A 24,006-nucleotide genomic window follows, 5' to 3' on the forward strand; every position below is an offset into this window, starting at 1 on the left:
GTTGCAAGCTTGTTGCTAAACCTGTTTTAAAGCCTGTTGTTAAATTTAATGTTAAGTCATCTTGTTATGTAGCACCTTGTTCAATACCGTCTCCAGGTAGATGATGTAAATGATAGCAAGTTACTTCTGAAAGATCATGTCAATGAAATATTCTAAATCTTCTGGGTTTTTTTTTTCTTTTGATAGATTGAAGCCATGGCCATTCTTTTTGCTGTTGTTGCCAGGGGAACCACTATCCTTGCCAAACATGCTTGGTGTGGAGGAAACTTCCTGGAGGTGACAGAGCAGATTCTGGCTAAGATACCTTCTGAAAATAACAAACTAACGTACTCACATGGCAAGTGAGTTCTGCTCTGCATGTGATAGAGGGCGAAAGGGAATTTATTGTTGTAATCAGAAGAGTAGAAAACTAGAAAAGCTTCTTGGTAGATAAGTTGAATAAGCTGATAGAACAGTAACCTTTATCAGCTTAGAAAATGTCTGTTTTTATTCATTACAAATTTAATTTGTAATTATTGTATACTATCATTGGAGTGTTATTAGTATTTTATTTTAAAGAAAGATTTGGAAATGTTACATGTAAAACTGATTTTGCTAAAGTACTCTAGGATATGTGAAGCTTGATACAAGTAAGATAAATAATACTCCTATGTTCATTCTTTCATTAAATACTTATTGAGCACTTACCATTGCCAGGCATTTTGCTTGGTGCTGGGGATACAAGAAACTCAGTGTTTCCTCTCATAGGGACTATAGTTTAGTGAGGGAGACAGTCATATCTGTAGATAATTATATAGAAGGTAGAGATGATGGTTAGGGGGATGAAATTCCAGATAGAAGGAGCAACAGGTAGAGAGGTATGGAGGCATGATATCATAGGGTGTATTTGGGGAAATGCAGGTTGTTGTCTGGGGCTGGTCATGTAAGGCCTTATAGGCCATATTAAGAGATTTGACTTTATCCTGGGGGCAGTGGGATGGCATTGAAGGTTTTTGGCCAGGGTACCACAAGGTTAGGATTTGCTTTACAAAGATCACTCTGATGGATGGTTGGAGAATGGATTAGAGAAGATATAGATGGGTAGTTTTAGTAATCTGATAAAAAGTGTCTCAATCTTCCTAGTCCTTACATAAAAATTTTACTTAATCCATCTTTATTTCCCTACTTCTTGACTCAGAAGAAGGACCTTATTACTCTCTATGGCTAACTCCTTGTATAAGATAGGGTATAGTCTAAGCTACTGTAAGAGAGAGACCCCAAAATACAATTATTTAAATGAGATAGTCCAGAGATGAGTGGTTAGAAGCTGGTGGGGTGGGTCTAACATTCTCAGTTAGTGGCTTCCATCTTTGGCCAAGGCAACTGCCGGAAATGGCCTTACATTTTATTGTTCAGAAGTTTCTACTTACATTTCATCATTCAGAATGCAGTTATGTAGCTAACCTAGCTATAAAGGAAGCCAGAAAATGCAGTCTCTGCCTGTGCAGCCATATGCTCAGCTAAAATTGTTACTCTGGAAGAAATTATAGGATTCAGAGCACAACTTGCAGTCTTCCAATCTACTCCTCTGGCTGCCCAAATATCTTGGTGTTCCCTTCTTCCCAAACATAGAAAACACCCACTCTCCAGGGGAGGTGACCCAAAAGACTCGTCTGGTAATTGTGTATTGTTCGAAGTCAAGGTCTCTGTGTGATTCATAGTCTTCTGCATCAGGTCCAGTTGTGACTCCTGTGGCCCGTTGACCATAAACTGAAAGACAAGTCATCTGTTCTCCCTGTTTCCCCAGCCCAACCCACAGCCCAATAGACAATGGTCTGTAGGATCACCACAGTGGGAGTTTGGAAAAGGGAAGAATGATAAGACACAGAAAAGTCACTGCTTCTTAGCAGTGATCAAATAACTGCTTTGCCACAACTTCAAAGACTCCCTGTTCTAACCATGAGTGGTTAGTGGTTCTGCTTTCTTGGAAGAATTCCCTTGTCTTTTGTCCCTGACTTCTGGATTTGCTCTCCAGGATGTTCTTCATAATCCATTACCCTCTCTGGCCACATCTGAAATGGGAGTTAGAGCATGTCATCTTTGGGAGCTGTACAGGTTTTGTAATTTGCTTCCTGTTGGTGTAAGTTTGGGGCCCAGAGGTTGTTTTATGGGTTAAACAATCACTGTTTCTTGTGGGTATGACTTTTTGGTGATTTTGTTCCTTCCAAAACTTACTAGGCTTACAGTCTGGGTGTTTCTAGTCAGTTCCTGGAAAACACATGTGATCTTTTTAGAGGCAAGACCGGGAGTTGGACATATATCTTCCACTTCCATTTTATCAGCCAGAACTTAGTCACATAGCCATATCTAGCTACAAGGTAGGCTAGAATATGTAGTCCAATTAAAATGCAGTTATAGTTGAAGGCAATGTCATCAGTCCAGTCTTGATCCAGTCCTCCCCTGTATACTCTGGAGTGAGACTTAATCACTGAGTTGTGTTTTTTGTTAAAAAAAAAAAAAAACTTCTGTCTTGGTTTGTTTCCTATAAGCATGTTCCATTGTCCCAATCAAAAATATCTCATCACTTTTTTCTTTTCACAAAAGAAAAAAGCCCATTTTATTGTATGCTAATTTAAAGATAAAATTTACAATGTATTTTTATTGACTCAGTCTTCTCCTCAAGTCACTGTCCTATCTTATTCCCATTCTTTACATCCAAACTTAAAAGAGGCGCTTCTTGTCTCAGCATTCTAACTTTCCTACCCACCGTTGTAATGAAACTGTTTCCACTGAATGTTAACATCCAGGTCTATATTTCTAATGCTGACTTATATAATGTCTTGCGTATCCATATTACTAACTGCTACTAACATGTCTACTAGGATGCCTCATGGATACTTCCAACTCAGTGTGTTCAAAATTAAACTTAACACGTTTCCCCTAAAATAAAATGTTTTACTTATTCTTCAGATCTTAGCTCAAACATCACTGGCACCAGGAAGTCTTTCCTGTTCACTCCCCAAATTTCTATTAGATGCCTCCTCAATGTCCCCAGAGTACTACATACTGCCTTTGGACTCCCCCATTGTCTTATTTACCGTGCTGCACTGTAATTCCCTGCACTGTAATCTCTGTGAAGGCAGGGACTCTTGGTTTTATTTATATTCTCAGCATCTAGCACAGTAACTGGCTGAAAGTAGAAGCTCAAATAAATCTTCTTGAGGATTTGGTAGAAAAGTTGTTTGCATTGAGATTTTAGGAAAAAGCAAAGGCGACTGTATGACCCATTGGGGGTTAATCCTAATCCTCCTAAAATGTTGTCTCTTGTTCAGGCCTTAAAAGTCCAATTATACTTTTGGAGCTATTATTCTAATGGGTAATATACATGGAGTTGTGCTATGTAGCTAGGGTAGAGACCTTCTTTTAATTACATATTTACTCCTGTCATTTTGGCTTGAGAGGAATGGGTATGTGAGGGAAGAGAAGAGAGAGAATAGATTATATCTATAAATAGTATGGTGACCTTGGCAGTACTCAATTTGCTTATACATAGAAGCTAGATGTGAAACAGATGTTGCTTATAACCACAGTAAGTTTTATATCTTTTATTCTACAGTTATTTGTTTCATTACATCTGCCAAGACAGGATTGTATATCTTTGTATCACTAACGATGTAAGTAACTTGAAGACATATTGCTATTTATGTGTACTGTTAAATACAGTCAGTTCTTAATTATCTATATGTATGGAGGGTAAAAAAGATTCGATGGAACTTTATATTACAGTTAATTTTTTCTGTACTTTGGATTTATCTTATAGAGCAGAAAATGACAAGAAAATTTGATATTTGGGTATTTGCAAATTACCCTAGTTTGGTAAAGTTTTATCTTAACTTCTTGCAATTTGTACATCTATCCTATTGTGTAGTGAGAATTGGTGTTCATAATTTTGATCCTTTGGTATCATGTCCTCTCAAAAATTTGTTTTAATGATAATATTAAATAGATTATTTCATCCCTCCAGTCAATAGTTAATGAAGATTTTAATGTCTATGGACTTCAGGAAAACAAAAATCACAAAACATGACAACCAGCTATGTATACCTGTAGTATCTTGGTTTTTTTTTTTTGTTTGTTTGTTTGTTTGGTTTTTTTGAGTATTTCTAGGCTCAAGATGCGAAATACTCAATAACTTGATGTCATCAAGGTCCTTTCCTCTGCTATCCTCGGTATTGGCTTCATTCTAGACTGGTTCCTCTTATGATTTCACAGAGCTACTTGCTTGTTTATTCATGCCCAGAGAAGAGGAACCATGTCTTCTTGAGTCTCTTATCTTAGGAATAGGGAAAGTTTTTCCAGAAGCATGCCTTTCCCCCACCCCTGCTTTCAAAGAGGACTTCCTTTCATGTTTTCTTGGCTAGGACTAGGTCACAGGCATATTTCTAAACTGGTCACTGACAAAGGGAATGCAATTTGTATGATTGCCATAGATCATGGTTCTTAACCTCTATTGTGTCACAGACCCCTTTGACACCTGTGGGCCCCTTTTCAGAATGTTTTTAAATATATAAAGCAAAACACACATGATTATAAAAGAAATCAATTATATTGAAATATAGCTATCAAAATATTTTAAAAATTGATATAGTAATGTATGTGCTTCTTTATGAATGCATTAAATAAGAAGATCTAGCCATGGGTCTAATTATCTATAGTAATTTTGAAATAGTGTAAATAATATTTTGAGATATCTGTAACTGTGATGGTGTATTAAAAAAGATTTCTGTTGGTGACAAAGTCATAAATGCTATTTAATTCTACTTTGGTTCATTACCTACATTCACAATTGAAATTTTGGTTAAAGATTGGTGAAATAATGATGTGATTTTTTTTTTATCTATCCAAGTACGTGGGCCCCCTGAATTCAGACCATTGACCACAGTTTAAGAACCCTTGTATTAGACTAATCATCCTGAGTGAAATGGATAAGTCAACCACAGTGATCATTTCAATTATATCTGTTTTGACTCTCTGGGACTAGACAAGGGAAAGTCACTTGATCTTTTCAAATGTACTGCCACTATTGACAAAGTAAGTTCTAAATTCATGTCAGTAGCATTATCATTGTATGTGAAACACTGTACTATTATTATGGATTTACGGAGCATCTTCTTGTGCTGGACCTTCTAATAGATCCCATGAGAGATATGAAGGAAGTAAAACCCCAATTCCCACCATCAAGAAGCTGATGACCTAGGTACTGGTAACTTTGGTTGGCAGTAGACATATCTGGATTTGAATCTTAGTTCTTCTGTTTACTAGTTGTTTGACCTTTGGTGAGTTACTTAACTTTTCAGAGCCTTCACTTCCTTATCTGTAAAATGGGGACAATGCTAGTTCCTCTTCATTGAGTCATTATTCAATAAATGTCAATAATTTATTATTGCTAGCCATTTTATTGTTTTTGCTGTTAATCATCAACATCATCTTTACTCTCTAAGTGTGAACTGGTTTTGGTTTCTTTTCAGGATTTTGAGCGTTCTCGAGCATTTAATTTTTTGAATGAGATAAAGAAGAGGTTCCAGACTACATATGGTTCAAGAGCACAGACAGCACTTCCATATGCCATGAATAGCGAGTTCTCAAGTGTCTTGGCTGCTCAGCTGGTAAGACGTTTCTCAGGATAAAGTATTTTCATTCATATCTTCTTCTTTACTACCTTAAAACACCATGAATATAGGACTTTGACCTGCAGTAGATTTCTCTGATTGTGTTACTATAAGCCAAGATAATAAAACTTCCCTGATAAAAAAATTTAAGGGGCCATTTTAGAGTGGTAGTCAGTTATGTTCTCTATTAATAGTAATCAAAGTATCTCAGGATTGGGAAGAACATTAAAGATCATCTGTTCAACTGCCCATCTAATGCTTAAATTGACTTATGGTGGTTTGGAGCTATGTCCCCAGAAAAACTTAATCCATTCCTGGGGGTGTGAACCCATTGTAAGTAGGACATTCTGATGAGATTACTTCAGTTAAAGGTGTGGCCCACCTCAGTCAGGATGGGTCTTGATCCTATTACTGGAGTCCTTTATAAGCAGAATGAAGTTCAGACAGACAGAAAACATCACCTTAGTGATACCTTGATTTGGACTTTTTTCATCCTCAAACTGTGAGCTAATAAATTCCCGTTGTTTAAGCTAACCCATTGCATAGTATTTGCTTGAGCAGCTAAAGAAACTAAAATACCTTCTGAGAGGGTAGGTTAATATATAGGTTAAAGGCACTTGGCAAGTTGAGTAGTGTTTTAGTTTCCTTGCTCTCTTTCTGAAGCCTGGCATTCTGGGGCTGGTTCCTGGTGATCCTTTGTCCTGGGCTGCTGTCATATAACAATGCACCTGGTGGGCTTTCCTGGCCTCTCCCTTCTTTTCCGGGCCCCACTGACCTTCTTGCTTCCTGTGGTAAATGACTCCAGTAATAGGGTTAAGATCCATCCTGATTTAGGTGGGCCACCCCTTAACTGCAGTAACCTCATCAAAAGGTCCTACTTGCAATGGGTTCATACCCACAGGAATGGGTTAGATGTAAGAACATCTTTTTCTGGGGTACATACAGCTCCAAACCATGACAGGAGGCAAATTTAATTTTTGAACAGCTCAAATTAATAATTTGAAAGTGTGTTTATCTGTATGAATCCCTCAGTGAATTTTTACATATACCTATGTCTGTAAAATACTACACCAGTCAAGATAGAGGACATAGTCATCACCCTAAAAGTTCCCTCATGTCCCTTTGTCCCTTTGTAGTCATTCCTCTCCCCCACATTCTACCCCAGACAACCACTGATTTATTTTCTGTCAATATAAATTAGTTTTGTCTTGAGGCTTGTGGGGAAGATGACAGATTAGGGAGCTAAAAGACACACTCCTCCTACAAAAACAGCCAGTGGACAGGCAGAAACTATCTGAATCAATGGTTCTGGGGCTCTGGAGACCAGGGGAGCACTGTACAGCATCCAGAAAAGAGCAGGATGGGGAAACTGAGAAGCTGCAGCAAAAATTGCAAGTGAATCGCTCCCGTGGCAGGGGCAGGCACCCATCCCCAGACCTCAAGGCTTACCTCAGGTATGGTCTGTGGCTGGCTGCCCCAGACAAAGAGGGGCATGAGGTCTTCATCCTCAGGAGCAGGGGGAAGCACAGTCAAGTGCTGAGCATGGCTTTTGATCAGTGAGTTTGGACTGCCAGATTCTGGCTCTGAATCATGGTTCAAGCCTGCCTGGTACAAGGATCCCCACAGCATTGTTTCAACACTGCCTGGTGGAGGGTAAAAAAATACAGTTCCCCCTTAAAGTTGCAGGGAAAGGTTTGCAAAAGAGTGCCATCTGATGGGCAGGACAGGAAAGTGTAGCTTAGGGGAGGTGAAAGAAAAAAAGGATTTTTGGTGTCTTTCCTGAACCTTTCCTCATGGTCCTTTGGAACTGGTCTATACCTCCTTCATGGGTTTCTGCCCCTGTTTTGATCAGTTAAACATGGGCAATTCCAAAGAACTAGAATAAATTGAACCAAGGGTCAAAGAAGATCCTTAACACAAAGTCAATCAACAATAAAATCCTCAGCAAGAGAGAGAAATGGGCTATCAGAGTAAATGCATCAAAATAATCAGATGCCTAGACATTAGCAAAAAATTACAGGCCATACTAAGAAGCAGAAAGATATGGCTCAGTCAAGGGATCAAATTAAAACTTCAGAGGAGACACAGAATTTGGAACAACCAACAGAAGAAGTTCAAACAAACCTCCTAAATCAATACAAGGAGATGAAGGAAAATATGCATAAAGAGATAAAAGATAATAAGGAGACTATTTGTGAGCATAAAGAAGACTTGGAAGTATGAAAAGAAACATAACAGAAATTATGTGGATGCAAGGTACAACAGAAGAGATTAAAAATACACTAGAGGCACATAACAGCAGTTTTGAACAGTCAGAAGAAAGAATCAGTGAACTAGAACACAGGACAATCGAAATTAAAGAGTCAGAAGAACAGTCGATAAAGAAAAGAAGAGAAAAAAATGAGCAGTGTCTCAGGGATTTGAGTGACAACATTATGTGCACAAAAATACATGCCATGGGAATCCCAGAAGGAGAAGGAAAGGGACAAGGGACAGAAAGAATATTTGAGGAAATAATTGCTGAAATTTTCCAACTCTTGAAATAAATATGTCTGTTTTGGTTAGGTTCATGTGTCAACTTGGGCAGGTGATGGTACACAGCTGTCTGGTCAAGTAAGCACTGGCCTAAGCGTTGCTGCGAGGACATTTGTGGCTGGTTTATTAAATCATCAGTCAATTGGCTGCAGCTGTGACTGATGATGTCAACAAAGGGTGTGTATTCCACAATGAGAGAATGCAGTCAGCTGGATTTAATCCAATCAGTTGAAGACTTTTAAGCAAGACAGATAGAGGATCTTCACTTCTTCTTTGGCTGACCAGTGAAGCATTTCCTGAGGAGTTCATTGAAGTTGCCAGTTCATTTCCTGAGGAGTTCATTAAAGTTGCCGGTTCGTTTCCTGAGGAGTTCATCGAGCATCTTCATTGGAGTTGCCAGTTTGCTGCCTGCCCTATGGAATTTGGAGTCGTGCATACCCACAGTTGCATGAGACACTTTTATAAATCTTGTATTCATAGATATTGCTCATTGATTCTCTTTCCCTAGAGAACCCTAACTAATACAATGTCCAAGAAGTGCAACATATTCCAAACAGAATAAATCCTATTAGACCTTCTTAAGATGCTTACTAATCAGACTGTCAAATGCCGAATACAAAGAGAGAATTCTGAAAACAGCAAGAGAAAAGTGATTTATCACATACAAGGGAAGCTTGATAAGAGTAATTGACAATTTCTCATCAGAAACCATGGAGGTGAGAAGGCAGTGGTATGGTATATTTAAGATACTGTAAAAGAAAAAGTGCCAACCAAGAATTCTTTATCTAGCAACACCGCCCTTCAAAAATTGAGGGAGAGTTTAAAATAAGCACAGAGAAACAGAAACTGAGAGATTTCAACAACAGACCCGCCCTACAGGAAATACTAAAAGGAGTTTGTTCTAGTTTGCTAATGCTCCCGGAATGCAAAACACCAGAGATGGATTGGCTTTTATAAAAGGGGGTTTACTTGTTTACACAGTTACAGTCTTAAGGCCATAAAGTGTCCAAGGTAACACATCAGCAATCGGGTACCTTCACCGGAGGATGGCCAATGGCATCCGGAAAACCTCTGTTAGCTGGGAAGGTATGTGGCTGGCGTCTGCTCCAAGTTCTGGTTTCAAAATGACTTTCTCCCAGGACGTTCCTCTCTAGGCTGCAGTTCCTCAAAAATGTCACTCTTAGTTGCTCTTGGGGTGTTTATCCTCTCTTAGCTTCTCTGGAGCAAGAGTCTGCTTTCAACGGCTGTCTTCAAACTGTCTCTCATCTGCAGCTCCTGTGCTTTCTTCAAAGTGTCCCTCTTGGCTGTAGCTCTTCTTCAAAATGTCACTCTCATCTGCATTGAGTTCCTTCTGTTTGTCAGCTCATTTATATGGCTCCACTGATCCAGTCCCACCCTAAATGGGTGGGACCACACCTCCATGGAAATTATTTCATCAGAGTTATCACCTACAGTTGGGTGGGGCACATTTCCATGCAAACAGCCTAATCCAAACATTCCAACTTAATCCCCACTAATATGTCTGCCCCACAAGATTGCATCAAAGAATATGGCTTTTTCTGAGGGACATAATACATTCAAACCAGCACAGAGTTTTTCAGTCTGAAAGAAGACAGAGGAGAGAGAGGCATGGAGGAGAGTATAGGAATGAAGATTATCAGTAACTAAAAGGGTAACAAAAAGGGTAAAAAGAGAGACAAGAATAAGATATGCCATAAAAAAGCCAAAAGATAAAATGGTTGCAGTAAGTACTGCCCTTACAGTGATAAGATTGAATGTTCAATGGATTAAAACTCCCCAATTAAAAGATACAGACTGGTAGAAGGGACTAAAAAGTATGATTCCTCAGTATGCTGTGTACAAGAGACTCAGCTTACATCCAAGGACACAAATGGTTGAAAGTGAAAGGCTAAAAAAATATATTCCATGCAAACAGTAGCCAAAAGCAAGCTGGGGTACCTATACTAATATCGGACAACATAGACATTAAATGCAAAACTGTTAGGAAAGAAGGACATTATATATTATTCAAAGGGGCAATCCACCAAGAAGAAATTATAGTTGTAAATATTTATGCACCTATCCAGGGTGCCCAAAAATACTTGATACAAACTGGCAAAACTGAAGGAAGAAATAGATGTTTCTTCAATAATAGTTGGAAACTTCAATACACCACTCTCATCTGGGTGGAGGATCAATAAGGAAACAGAGAACTTGAATAATATGGTAAATGGACTAGAGCTAACAGATATATACAAAACATTGCACCCCCCAAGCAGCAGATGATACATTCTTCTCAAGTGCTCATGGATCATTCTCCCGGGTAGACCACATGTTGGATCACAAAGCAGGTCTCAATACATTTAAAAACATTGAAATTACTCAGAACATTCTTTTTGATCATAATGGAATGAAGCTGGAAATCAATAACAGAGAAATGGAAAATTCACAAATACATGGAGGCAAAACAACACACTCTTTTTTCCCTTGCAATTTTATTGAGATATTTTAGCATTCCATGCAGTCATCCAAAGTGTACAATCAGTTGTTCACAGTATCATCATATAGTTGTGCATTCATCACCACAATCAATTTTTGAACAGTTTCATTACCTAAAAAAAGTAATAATAAAAATAAGAATAAAAGTAAAAGTAAAAAAGAACACCCAAAACATCCCATCCCCCCTATTATTCATCTACTTTTCTGTCCCCATTTTTCTACTCATCTGTCCATACACTGGATAAAGGGAGTGTGAGCCACAAGGTTTTCATAATCATAGTCATAGCATGTAAGCTATACAATTATACACTGGTCTTCAAGAATCAAGGCTACTGGGTTGCAGTTCAACAATTTCAGGTATTTCCTTCTAGCTATTCTAATACACTAAAAACTAAAAAGAACTATCTATATAGCAAAAGAATAACCTCTCAACTCCATTTGAAATCTCTCAGCCCCTGAAACTTTGTTTCATTTCTCTGCCCCTTTTTGGTCAAGAAGGCTTTCTCAATCCCATGATGCTGGGTCTGGACTCATCCTTGGGAGTCATGTCCCATGTTGCCAGGGAGATTTACACCCCTGGGAGTCATGTCCCACATAGTGGGGAGGGCAGCAAGTCCACCTGTTAAGGAAACAACATACTCTTAAACAATCAGTGGATCAAAGAAGAAATTGCAAAAGAAATTAGTAAATATCTTGAGAGGTATGAAAATGAGAACACTATATATCAAAACTTATGGGATGCAGTGAAGGCAGTGCTGAGAGGGAAATTTCTAGCCCTAAGTGCGTATATTAAAAAAGAAGAAAGAACTAAAATTAAAGACCTAACTGCACACCTTGGGGAAATACAGAAAGAAAGCAAACAAATTCCAAAGCAAGCAGAAGGAAAGAAATAACAAAGATTAGAGCAGAAATAAGTGAAATTGAAAACCAAAAGTACAAGAGAGAGAATCAACAAAACCAAAAGTTGGTTTTTTGAAAAGATCAGTAAAATTGACAAACCTCGTGCTAGACTGGCAAAGGAAAAAAGAGAGAAGATGTGAATAAAAAAATCAGAAATGAGAGGGGTACATTGCTACTAAGTCCAGTCCACAGAAATATAAAATATCATAAGAGGATACTATGAACAACTGTATGCCAACAAACTAGACAATGTAGATGAAGTGGACAATTTCCTAGAAACACACAACCTTCGCTGACTCTAGAAGAAATACAAGTCCTCAACAAAACAATCACAAGAGATTGCATCAGTCATCAAAAACCTCCCCAAGAAGAAAAGCCCAGGAGTTCACCCAACAGCAAATTAAAAGAACTATACACTGTGATGAGTGGGTTTTATCCAAGGTATGCAGAAGTAGTTTAACAGCACATTAACAAATCAAAGGGGAAAAACCACATCTCCATTGATGCAGAAAAGGCATTTGACAAATCCAACATCCTTGCTTGATAAAAACACTTTGAAAGATATGAATAGAAGGAAACCGCCTCAACACGATAAAAAGCATACATGAAAAACCCACCCCTAACATTGTACTCAATATGGAAAGATTGAAAGCGTCCCTTTAAGATCAGGAATAAGACAAGACTGCCCACTGTCACCAGTGGTATTCAACATGGTGCTAGAAGTACTAGCTGGAGCAGCTAGGCAAGGATAAGAAATAAAAGGCATCAAAATTAGAAAGGAAGCAGTAAAACTTTCACTATTAGCAGATGACATGATCCTATATTTAAAAATCCCGAAAAATCTACCACAGAGCTACTAGAGCTAATAAAGGAGTTCAGCAAAGTGGCAGGGTACAAGATCAACATGCAAAAATCAGTAGTGATTCTGTTCACTAGTAATGAGAAATCTGAGGAGGAAATTATGAAAAAAATTGCAATTACAATAGCAACCGAAACACTCAAATATCTAGGAACAGATTTAACCAAAGATGTAAGGGGCCTGTATACAGAAAACCACAAAATACTGCTAAAAGAAATCAAAGAAGATCAAAAATAAATGGAAGGACATTTCATGTTCATGGATTGGAAGACTAAATATATTTAAGCTATCAATTCTTCCGAAATTGATTTAAAGATTCATTGCAATCTCAATCAAAATTCCAGCAGCCCACTTTGCAGAGATGGAAAAGCCCATGTTCAAATTTATTCGGAAGTGTCAGGAACTATGAAGAGCCAAAAACATCTTGAAAAAGAAGAATGAAGTTGGAGGACTCATACTTCCTGATTTTAAAGCATATTATAAAGCTAAAGTGGTCAAAACAGCATGGTACTGGCATAGAGATAGACATATTGATCAATAGAGAGTTCAGAAATAGACCCTCACAATTGATTTTTGACAAGGTAGCCAAGTCCACTCAACTGGGACAGAACAGTCTCTTCAACAAATGGTGCTGGTGTAACTGTACATCCATATCCAAAAGAATGAAAGCAGACTCCTATCTCACACCATATACAAAAATTAATTAAAAATGGATCGAAGACCTAAGAATAAGAGCCAGGACCATAAAACTGGAAGAAAATGTAGGGAAGCATCTCCAGGATCCTGTGGTAGGCAGTAGTTTCTAAGACCTTACATATTCTTCCATGAGCTAGAATAAATGTATGTCACTGTTACAAGGTGTTAATTATAGGGTGTATATGGGAAAATGTACACCTAATGCAAACTATGGACTACAGTTAACAGTATTCTTTCAATATTCTCTCATCAGTTGTAAGAAAGGTACCACACCAAGGCTAAATGTCAGTAATAGGGGGGTAAAAGGGGTATGTGGTTTTTCTTTTTGGAGCAATGAAAATGTTCTAAAATTGATTGTGGTGATGAATGCACGATTCTGATTACACCGATTGTCCACTTTAGATGGATTGTATGGTGTGAGAATAAAACTGCTTTTAAAAATAGTTTTGTCTTTTCTAGAATTTCCTATAAATGGAATCGTATAGTGTGTACCCTTTTATGTCTTGCTTGTTTCTCTCAACATAAGGCTTTTAATCATCCATGTTATAGTACATATCCATAGTTTGTTCCCTTTTTTTTTTTGCTGAGTAGTATTTTATGCATAACCACAATTTGGTTATCCATTCATTCACCTGTTGTTGGATCTTTGCCTTGCTTCCAGTTTTCAGCTGTCATGAATAAAGTAACTATGAACACCCACATACAAGTCTTTGTGTGGACATATGCTTTTATTTCTTCTTGGGTAAATACCTAGGAGTGGAATTGCTGGGTAATATGGTAAGTGATGTTTAATTTTATATAAATCATGAAATTAATTTCCAAAGTGGTTGTACCATTTCACATTCCCACCAGCAGTTCCAGTTTCTCTTCATCCTTGCCAACACTTGCTATTTTCTAGCATACCCATGCTAGTGGGTATGTACTGGTATCTCATTTGGTTTTAATTTGCATTTCCCCAATGACTAATGATGTTGAGCATGTTTTAAAATGCTTGAGTTTTATACATGAAATTATTTGTGTGTAAAGGCATAAGCTATAGCTATGATTTAGTTGTGAATGATGAAAGACTTATTGTAATTTGAATATTTTCCACTTCTATAAATGTTCTTTTTAATACTTTTTTTGTATTACATGTCTAAATATACATTCCTCTGAGAAAAACGTTCCTTTAAATAGTTACTTATAAACCTTTGTTATTCATTTGGCATTTCTATAATCCCTGCTAGGAAATATGAATATATGTGAAACTGTACAAAACACCACTAACAAAAAAAATACCTGTACACAGTCAAAAGTAAATAGGGTTAGTTGGCAGTGAATCTTTCAACTTAACTGGTTAGTCATTAGCTCCAGAACTGCGTGTGACTCTCTGAACAAATCTGTGCCAGAGTTTCCTCATCTATAAATAGAGATAATAATTGATGGAGTCGTTGCCAATTTGCAGCTCTTAGCACGATTGGAGCATCGTATATTAAACACTCCATAATTGTTAGATATGGATGATAATTTCAAAATATAGATTGTCATTAGTGTCTTAGATTCTGTATCCTACAAGAAGCCAGTGAAAATAGGACTACATGCTCTTATCCCAGCAGATACAAGAAAAGCTGCTTAGAATCTGGGCCAGCCCCTACCTCATCATATCCAAGAAATTGAGAACAATTCAGAGTGCCCTTACTCTGTCCTATCCTCCTGCCCCTACTGCAGCCATCTTTTTCTCCTTTTTTCCTTGTTTTAGCACAGATTATATATCTCTCCTACTTTGTCTCTCTTCACTTCTGCCCTAAGACTCTCAGATGTATATTTAATATAATACATTTAGCTGTATTTTATTCAAAATAAGGTGACATTTTTATACTATAATAGTTTTATATAGAAGCATTTTTATGCTAATCATATTTTTTCCTAAATCTGGTAACATTCTTGTAATGAATTGACATATATCTGTTTTTTATCAATAGAGAACATAATTTTGTAGCATTTCTCAATGTAAATTGTCATTCCTCTTGTTAATGTTTTCCTGTTGTAAATAATGTCTGGATACAATTTTCTACAAAATTACGAAACCTAATTTTCTTAAAGAAGCATCACTCCGAGAATAAGGGCCTGGACAAAGTGATGGAAACTCAAGCCCAAGTGGATGAACTGAAAGGAATCATGGTCAGAAATATAGGTATGTTTTATGGCGTAGTCCATATGCATATGGGCAAATCAGTAACAATAGATGACTTGATAACTTGACAGTAGATTATTTATTTTGCATGAAAGTGGCAGCAGTCAGCTGTTACCTTGTTATTTATTGCCAATGCATAAAGTTCCTGGAAAGTGAACCTTTTTCATCAATTCCCCCTCTTAAACAACTTATTTATTTTTAGAATTAAACAGCAAATGAAAAATGTAGGAAAAAATTCCAATTATTTCTCTCTGATTTTTAAGAGCTTTATTGTGAAATAAGTCACGTACCATACAATTCACCCATTTAAAGTGTACAATTCAGTGGTTTTTAATATATTCACAGTTATGCATCCATCAACACAATCAATTTTAGAACATTTTCATAACCCCAAAAAGAAACCCTGTAGCCATTAGCCATCATTCCCCATTTCCCCTCAACACCCCAGCCCTAGGCAACAATAAATCTTTCTGTCTCTGTAGATTTGCCTATTCTGGACATTTCACGTAATTGGAATCGTACAGTAGGTGATCTTTTGTGACTGGCTTCTTTTACTTTGAGTAATGTCTTTAAAGTTCATCCATTTTGTACTTTATATCAGTATTTCATTGCTTTTTAAATTATTTTTAAAATTTTAAACTTCATTTTAAAATACTTTCAAACTTATAGGACAGTTACAAAAATAATACAAACCCCATACAGAGAACTCCAACATACCCTTATTCCCACAGATACCCAGATCCACCAATTTTAACATGTTGCCACATTTGCCATTCATTCTATCCATTGATCTTTCTGTCTTTCTATTTATTCATCAATCCATTTTCTGAACAACTTGCTTATATACATCATGCTCCTTGAATACTGCCATTTGTATTTCCTAAGAACAAGGATATTCACTTGTGTATCTATCTTAAGTGCAGTTATCAAGTTCAAGAACTTTAACATTGATATTAAGCTTACAATCTATATTCCAATTTTTTCATATTTTCCAGTAATGTCCTGTGCTGGTTTGATTCTATTATGTAACCCAGAAAGTCATGTTCTTTTAATCCAGTCTTGTGGGGGGCAGGACCTTTTGATTAGATTGTTTCCGCACACATTCAACATGGGTCTTAATTAGTTTACTGGCATCCTCTATGAGAGGAGAGAGAAACACCCTGGGAGAAAGAAGCAAGGATACACGGGAGCTGAGAGAGAGGAGCGAAGACAGAAGCCCAAAGCCACTGAAACCAGAAGCTTACCTCAGGAAGGCCCAACAGACTCTGGCCATATGCCTTCCCATGTGACAGAGGAACCCCAGACGCCATTGGCCTTTCTTCAGAGAAGGTGTCATCCTGTTGATGCCTTAGTTTGTATGTTTTATGGCCTTAGAGCTGTAAATTTGTGAACTAATAAATCCCTATTGTAAAAGCCAATCCATTTCTGGTATTTTGCATTCCAGCAGCTTCAGCAAACTGGAACATGTCCTTTTTTTTATTTTAACTTTATTTATCAAAAATTTAAAAAACAATTAAAAAAACATTTCAAACAAAACCAAAACAAAGGAATAAGAATAAACAAATAACCTAAAATAACTACATTGCAGGAACATGTCCTTTTGAGCCTTCTCTCCTCTCTCATTAGATCTTGTCCAGGATTATATTGACTTTAATTGTCTCTTCCTTTTTTTTTATTGTGGGAACATATCTACAACATTAACTTTCCCAGTTCAACCACTCTCAAGCATATCATTCAGTGGGATTATCATATTCACTATGTTGAGGAATCCACACCACCTTCCACTACTAAAACTTTCCCATCTCCCCAAATGAAACTCTATACACATTTTGCATTAATTCCCCCTTTTCCCTCCCCCCTGCTCCTGGCATCCTGTACTCTTAATTTCTGTCTTGACAAACTTGCATATTCTCTGATATTTTCTTTGTAGTTATACTGGGGCTTAAATTTAACATCCTAAATTTATAACAACCTCATTTGCTCTGATAACAACTTAGCTTCAATAGCATACGCAAACTATGTTCCTACACCCCTTTGTCCTCCCATTTTTATGTAATTCTTGTCATAAATTAGATGTTTATACATTGAGTCCAAAACAAACTGATATATCATTACATTTTACTTTTAGATCCTGTAGGAAGTAAAATGTGGGGTGACAAACCAAAAAACACAATAGTATTGGCATTTATATTTACCTGTGTAATTACCCTTACTAGAGATCTTTATTTCTTTATGCGGCTTTGATCTATTGTCCTTTCCTTTCAACTTACAGAGCTCTCTTTAGCATCTCTTATAGGGCCAGTCTAGTGGTGACAAACTTCTTCAGCTTTTGTTTATCTGGGAATGTCTGACTCTCTCCCTCATTTTTGAAAGATAGTTTTGCCAGATACAGAATTCTTGGTTGGCACTTTTTCGCTTTCAGCACTTTAAATACGTCATCCCTCTGCCTTCTTGCCTCCATGGTTATTGATGAGAATTTGGCACTTAGTCTTATTGAGGCTCCCTTGTATGTGACTGGTTTCATGGCTTTCAGATTTCCCTATCTTTGGTGTTGGACAGTTTGACTATAATATGCCGTGACATGTGTCTATCTGGGTTTATCCTGTTGAGGTTCGTTGAGCGTCTTGGATGTGTATATTCATGTCTCTCGTTAAATTTGGGCTGTGTTCAGCCATTGTGTCTTTGAATGTTATCTCTGCCTCTTTCTCTTTTCTCTTTCTCTTGCTCCCACAATGCATATATTGGTCTGCTTGATAGTGCCCCACAAGTTCCTCAGACTCTGTTTACTTTTCTCCACTCTTTCTTCCTTCTCAGATTGATTTCAATTGTCTTATCTTCAAGTACACTGATTCATTCTTCTGCCAGCTCGAATCTGCTTTTGAACTCCTTTAGGGAATTTTTAATTTCTGTTACTGTGATCTTTAGCTCTGTTTGGTTCCTTTTCATAATTTCCATCTCTGTATTGATATTCTCTTTGTGTTCATCTATTGTTTCCCTGATATCCTTTAGTTCTTTTTCCATGTTTTCCTTTAGCTCTTTGATCATGTTTGGGACCATTTTTTTAAGACTTTGTGTGGTATGTCCCAGGTCTGGTCCTCCTCATTGATGGTTTCTAATGCTTTAATCTTCCCTTTTGCCTGGGACATTGTCTCTTGTTTCTTTGTATGTTTTATAATCTTTTGTTGAAACCTGGGCACTTTGATATTTTAATGTGTTATTGCTGGAATTTAGACTCTGAAGCATCTATTCCTTAAACTTATATCCAGCCAGTGATATGACAGAGCTCTCTTTGAATGCCAGGAGCTAATGGAAAAAAAAGGAAAAACAAAGAATACATTTCCCAATCTTTGCAGATTGACCTGTGTCATTTCTTACCTTCAGAGCTTATCTATACAATGACTTTAGAGAATATCTCAAGGTCAAAGTGTAGGGGCCACCCTGATCCTTTCTGTGCATGATGTCTTGTCTTGGTCTTGCACATGTGGCCCTGGGAATTCCCCCATTTACACAAATATGAGTGTCCTCTCTTCCTTAGGAAACAGTTTCTACACAGTCCTGGGCACTGCAGTGTATGTCCTATAGTCAGCTGTTCCTTGCCTTAGACAACCACTTGACTGTTTTCCCACAGTGTTCTGTAAGAGCATTCTGTGAGCAGCCTTCTACATGCAAGCACTCCCTCAGGCCACCTCCAGATGTATTGAGCTAGACATACAGGCTCCCAGTATATGCATAAGGGTTAATCTGTTCCCTCCAGAACCAGGACCAGGGATGCACACTTGCAGTGTGGGTTGGCTCCTTGCTGAGACCACAAGATCCTACCACTTATAAGTAGCATTTTTCTTGATTCAGCACTTGGCCTATTTCTGTAGTCCATTGTTTTCTGGAGCCTCAAGAAAGATGTTTCTGCCAGTTCTTGCTGGTTGTTCAAAGTTTCTGTGGGGGGACAGAGCCCTAAAGTGTCTTACTCACCATCTTGACTGGGGTGGTCTACTTCATTCTTTTTCATTGTTGAATAATATTCCATTGTATGCATACACCACATTTTGTTTATCCATTCATTCATTGATGGAAATTTGGATAATTTGCACTTTTGTCCTATTATTAATAATGCTGCTATGAATATTCATGTACAAGTTTCTGTGTAACTATAGGTTTTTCAGTTCTCTTGGGCATATACCTAGGAATGGAATGCTGAGTCACATGGTGTTCCAGTTTGCTAATGCTGCCATTATGCAAAACACCAGAAATGGATTGGCTTTTATAAAAGGTGTTTATTTGGTTACAAAGTTACTGTCTTAAGGCAATAAAGTGTCCAAGGTTATACATCAACAGTCAGGTACCTTCACTGGAGGATGGCCAATGGCGTCCGGAAAACCTCTGTTAGCTGGGAAGGCATGTGGCTGGTGTCTGCTCCAGAGTTCTGGTTTCAAAATGGCTTTCTCCCAGGATGTTCCTCTCTAGGCTGCAGCTCCTCAAAAATGTCACTCTTAGTTGCTCTTGGGGCTTTTGTCCTCTCTTAGCTTCTCAGGAACAAAAGACTGCTTTCAAAGGCCTTTCAAAGGTCTCTCATCTGCAGCTCCTCTCTCAGCTCCTGGGCGTTCTTCAAAGTGTCCCTCTTGGCTGTAGCAAGCTCACTCCTTCTGTCTGAGCTCATATAGTGCTCTAGTAAACTAATCAAGGCTCACACTGAATGGGTGGGGCCACACCTCCATGGAAATTATCCAGTCTGAGTTATCACCTAGGTTGGGTGGGTCACATCTCCATGGAAACATGCAATCAAAGAATTACAGTCTAATTAACACTAATATGTCTGCCCATACAAGATTGCATCAAAGATAATGGCGTTTTGGGGGACATAATACATTCAAATTGGCACACGTGGCAACCCCATATTTAACATTTTGAGAATGGGCCAAACTTTCTTGAAGTAGCTGCACCATTGTACATTCCCACCAGCAATGTATGAGGGTTCCAATTTCTCTATGTCCTCACCAACACTGATAATATATTATGTCTTTTTTATTATAGCCAGTCTAGTGATTGTGAAGTGGTAGTAACTCATTGTGATTTTGACTTACTTTTCCTGAGCATTTTTTCATGTACTTATAGGCCATTAGTATATCTTCCTTTATCTACTTTGGAGAAATATGTATTCTTATCCTCTGCCCATTTTTAAAGGGAATTATTCGTTGTTTTATTGTAAAGTTGTAAAAGTTCTTTATATATTCTGGGTAGTGGCTCCTGTCAAATACATGATTTACAAATATTTTCTCCCATTCTGTGAGTTGTGTTCTCACTTTCTCTGGTGTCATCTGAAGCACAAAAGTTTTTTTAATTTTGATGAAGTCTAGTTTATCTATTGTTTTCTTTTGTTACTTGTACTTTTGGTATAATATCTAAGAAACCATTACCTAATCCAATGACATGAAGATTTATTCCTTTATTTATTTATAAGAATTGTTTTAGTTTTAGCTTCTGTATTCAAGTCTATTATCTATTTGTAGTTAATGTTTATATATGGGGTAATAAAGAGGTCCACCATAATTCTCTTGAATGTGGCTATCCAGTTGTCCCAGTACCATTTGTTGAAAAGACCATTCTTTCCCTTATTGAATGATCTTGGTACCCTTATTGAAAATCAATTATCCATATGGGTTTATTTTTGAACTCTCAGTACTGTTCCATTGACCTATATGTCTATCCTTATGCTAATATCACACTGTCTTGATTATTGTAGCTTTGAAGTAAGTTTTAAAATCGTGACATGTTTAGTCCTCCAACTTTGTTCTTTTTTAAGGATGGTTTGGCTACTTTTGGGTCTCTTGCATATGAACTGTAGGATGAGATTGTCAGTTTCTGCAAAAAAAGCCAGCTGGGATTTTTATTGGGATTGTTTTCAATCCGTAGATCAATTCAGGGAGTACTGCCATTTTAGCAGTCTTAAACTTACGATCCACGAACATGGGATGCCTTTCCATTTATTTAGTTCTTTAATTTTTTTCAACAATGTTGTGTAGTTTTAAGAACACAATTTTTGCACTTCTTTTGTTAAATTATTCCTAAGTATTTTATTCCTTTTGATGCTATTGTAAGTGGAATTTTATTCTTAATATCATTTTTAGATTGTTCATTGCTAGTTTATAGAAATACAGTTGATTTTTGTCTATTGTTCTTGTGTTATGCAACATTGCTGAACTCATTGATTAGTTCTAATAGGTTTCTAGTGGATTTCCTAAGATTTTCTATATTCCAGATCATGTCATCTGCAAATAGAGGTAGTTTTAATTCTTCCTTTCCAATCTGAATGCCTTTCATTTCTTTTTCTTGCCTAATTGCCCTGGCTAGGTCCTCCAGTACAGTGTTGAATAGAGGCAAGAGTGGACATCCGTGCATCCTTGTCTTGTGCCTTTAGTTCTCTGAAATGTTTACAGTGGCAACTTTGAAGTCCTTGTTGCTAACTCCAATAGCTGGACCCCCTCAAAGTCAGTTTCTATTGCCTATTTTTTCTTCTTCTATGTATGGGTGTGCTTGTTTGAAGCTGTTATGGACCCCAAAAGAGCTATGATCTTTAATGCAATCTTATGGGTGCAGACTTATCATTCTTCTGATTAGGGTGGGATGTTTGATTAGGTTGTTTCCATGGACATGTGATCCACCCAACCATAGGTAAAACCGTTTGATTAGATCATTTCCATGGAGATGTGACCCTGCCCATTCCGGGTGGGTCTTAATTAGATCACTGGGGTCCTTTAAAGAGAGCCCACACGGAGCAGAGAAGACAAAATGCCCCAAGAGAAGCTGAGAGAGACATTTTGGAGAGAAGCTGAGAGATGAAGCCCAGAGTTTGCCCTGGAGAAGCTAAGAGAGGACTCCCAGATGCTTAGAGAGAAACACCCCAAGAGAATCAAGCAGAGAGCTGAGAGAAGCTAAGAGAAACAGAAGCCCAGAGACATTTTGGAGAAAGTCATTTTGAAACAACCCAGAAGCAAAGGACCAGCAGATGCCAGACAGGTGCCTTCCCAGCTGACAGAGGTGTTCCAGATGCCATAGGCCTTTCTTCAGCGAAGGTATCCTCTTGTTAATGCCTTAGTTTGGACATTTTTGTGATCTTAGAACTATAAATTTGTAACCTAATAAATCCCATCCATTCCATTTCTGGTATTTTGCGTAATGGCAGATCTAGCAAACTGGAACACTAGCAAACCAGAACAATGGGTCACACCTTTCTGTTTCTTTTCATGTCTCAAATTTTTTGTCAAAAACTATACAGTTTAGACAATGTATTTTAGCATCTCTGGATACTGATTGCCACCCCCCTCCCCAGGGGATTGTCGTTGTTAGCTCATTTATTTAGTGACTGGGCTGGGTTTTTCAGTGAAGTCTGTTTCTCCCAAAGTGTGCAGCCTCTGATGTCCCTCCTCAGAGGGAGCAGCCTTTGACATGTGCGCAGTCATCCTGTGATGACTGGTTTTAGCAGGGCTCTCTAGGAATGCCACTTTCCCTGATCTCCCTGTTAAGCTTCTAGCTGTGGTCTGCCTCTGTTGGTATCGCACCCAGCTGTTGGCCTACACTAATTGTGGGCCGATTGCACTCTTGTTTTTGACAGTGCCAATGATTCAGTTTAATTTGGGCCCATCGTAGAGGCATTCTTTGAAGCCAGTCTTGGAAATCCAGCTTGTTTGTACCCCAGAATCTTTTTCTGGTTCTGTCTGTTAAACTTCTACCTGGCCAACAAACTTCTAGCTTGTTGGTCTCATGAAGCTACCAGCCTCATCTTCATTGTTTTTGATAGTACCTTTAGGCTTGAACTTCCCCATTTTCTGTTCCAAATAAAGTCTGTGCCCTTAGGGAAAGTTTTGTGGTCTAAGGCCTGCCCCTATCCCTGGGCAAAATCTTCGAGCCACTGACTCAGAGCTGTGGGTGGGGACAGTGGCCCGCTCTTCTCATAATGACATCCTTTCTTTACTACTGGGGCACTGGGTAAGGGTGGTAGCCCTTGGTTTTCTCAGCTTGCCTCTCCCAGCATGGAACTTCCTCCCTATGAGTGAACTGGGGCAGGGGTAATGGGGCCCAGAATTCTTGGCCTGCCACCTGAGGTAGAGCATCTGCCTGGTGAGTGGGATACAGTTTATGTAACATGGGGCTCGTACAGTTAGATAAGAAATACTGGCAGCCTGCCCCACCTGGAGAGACAGCATAGCCCTTGACTGGGAACTGAGGGGAGAGGGAGCCCTGTGTTATTGGCTGTATTTGCCAGGTGTAGCACTTCCATGTCACTGAGCCAGGGGTTGGAGGGGGTAAGCAGGTCATGGCCCAAATTCCATAGACTCTTGCTTTTCTTAGTGAGAATTAGTCAATTTACTTGTGTAAATATTACTCCATTTGCTGTATGCCCTTAGTATACACACAATTTCCTGAGACTTCAAATGGTGGGGTTTTTTGTTTGTTGGATTTTTGAATTTTCACTAGTTATAGTTGTTTCATTGGGTCTGTGGAGCTCCTCTTATTGCCATTCTGGAAGTATCCAACTCTCAATCGTTTTGGAGGTCTCATTTTTTTTTAGACTCAGATCCTATCTTTAATTCAAGGGTTTGCAGTCTACAACCCTTGGGCCAAATCTGGTCTGCTGGCATGTTTTTCTATGTACAGTTTTATTGGAACACAGCCTTGCCCATTTGTTTACATATTGACTATGT

At 38.1% G+C, this 24,006-nt stretch overlaps 1 protein-coding gene across 8 annotated transcripts in view; it reads left to right on the plus strand.

Moving 5' to 3' along the window:
* Nucleotides 1-24,006, plus strand: part of VAMP7 (vesicle associated membrane protein 7) — a 41,164-nt gene that overhangs the window by 16,686 nt on the left and 472 nt on the right. For 2 of the 8 annotated variants that reach the window (XM_037822045.1, XM_037822046.1), the window contains exons 2-6: nucleotides 187-341; nucleotides 3,596-3,653; nucleotides 5,508-5,645; nucleotides 15,220-15,310; nucleotides 16,457-16,646. In XM_037822045.1, the coding sequence (XP_037677973.1) occupies nucleotides 196-341; nucleotides 3,596-3,653; nucleotides 5,508-5,645; nucleotides 15,220-15,310; nucleotides 16,457-16,599 (576 nt within the window). In that variant the 5' untranslated portion in view covers nucleotides 187-195 and the 3' untranslated portion in view covers nucleotides 16,600-16,646. Of the gene's footprint in view, nucleotides 1-186; nucleotides 342-1,293; nucleotides 2,120-3,595; nucleotides 3,654-5,507; nucleotides 5,646-15,219; nucleotides 15,311-16,433; nucleotides 16,647-21,655; nucleotides 22,110-24,006 lie in introns of those variants that run through there. The other 6 variants (XM_037822050.1, XM_037822052.1, XM_037822047.1 and 3 more) reach the window with 6 other exon arrangements.

Source organism: Choloepus didactylus, chromosome X, assembly GCF_015220235.1.
Source record: "Choloepus didactylus isolate mChoDid1 chromosome X, mChoDid1.pri, whole genome shotgun sequence".
NCBI lineage: Eukaryota > Metazoa > Chordata > Mammalia > Pilosa > Megalonychidae > Choloepus > Choloepus didactylus.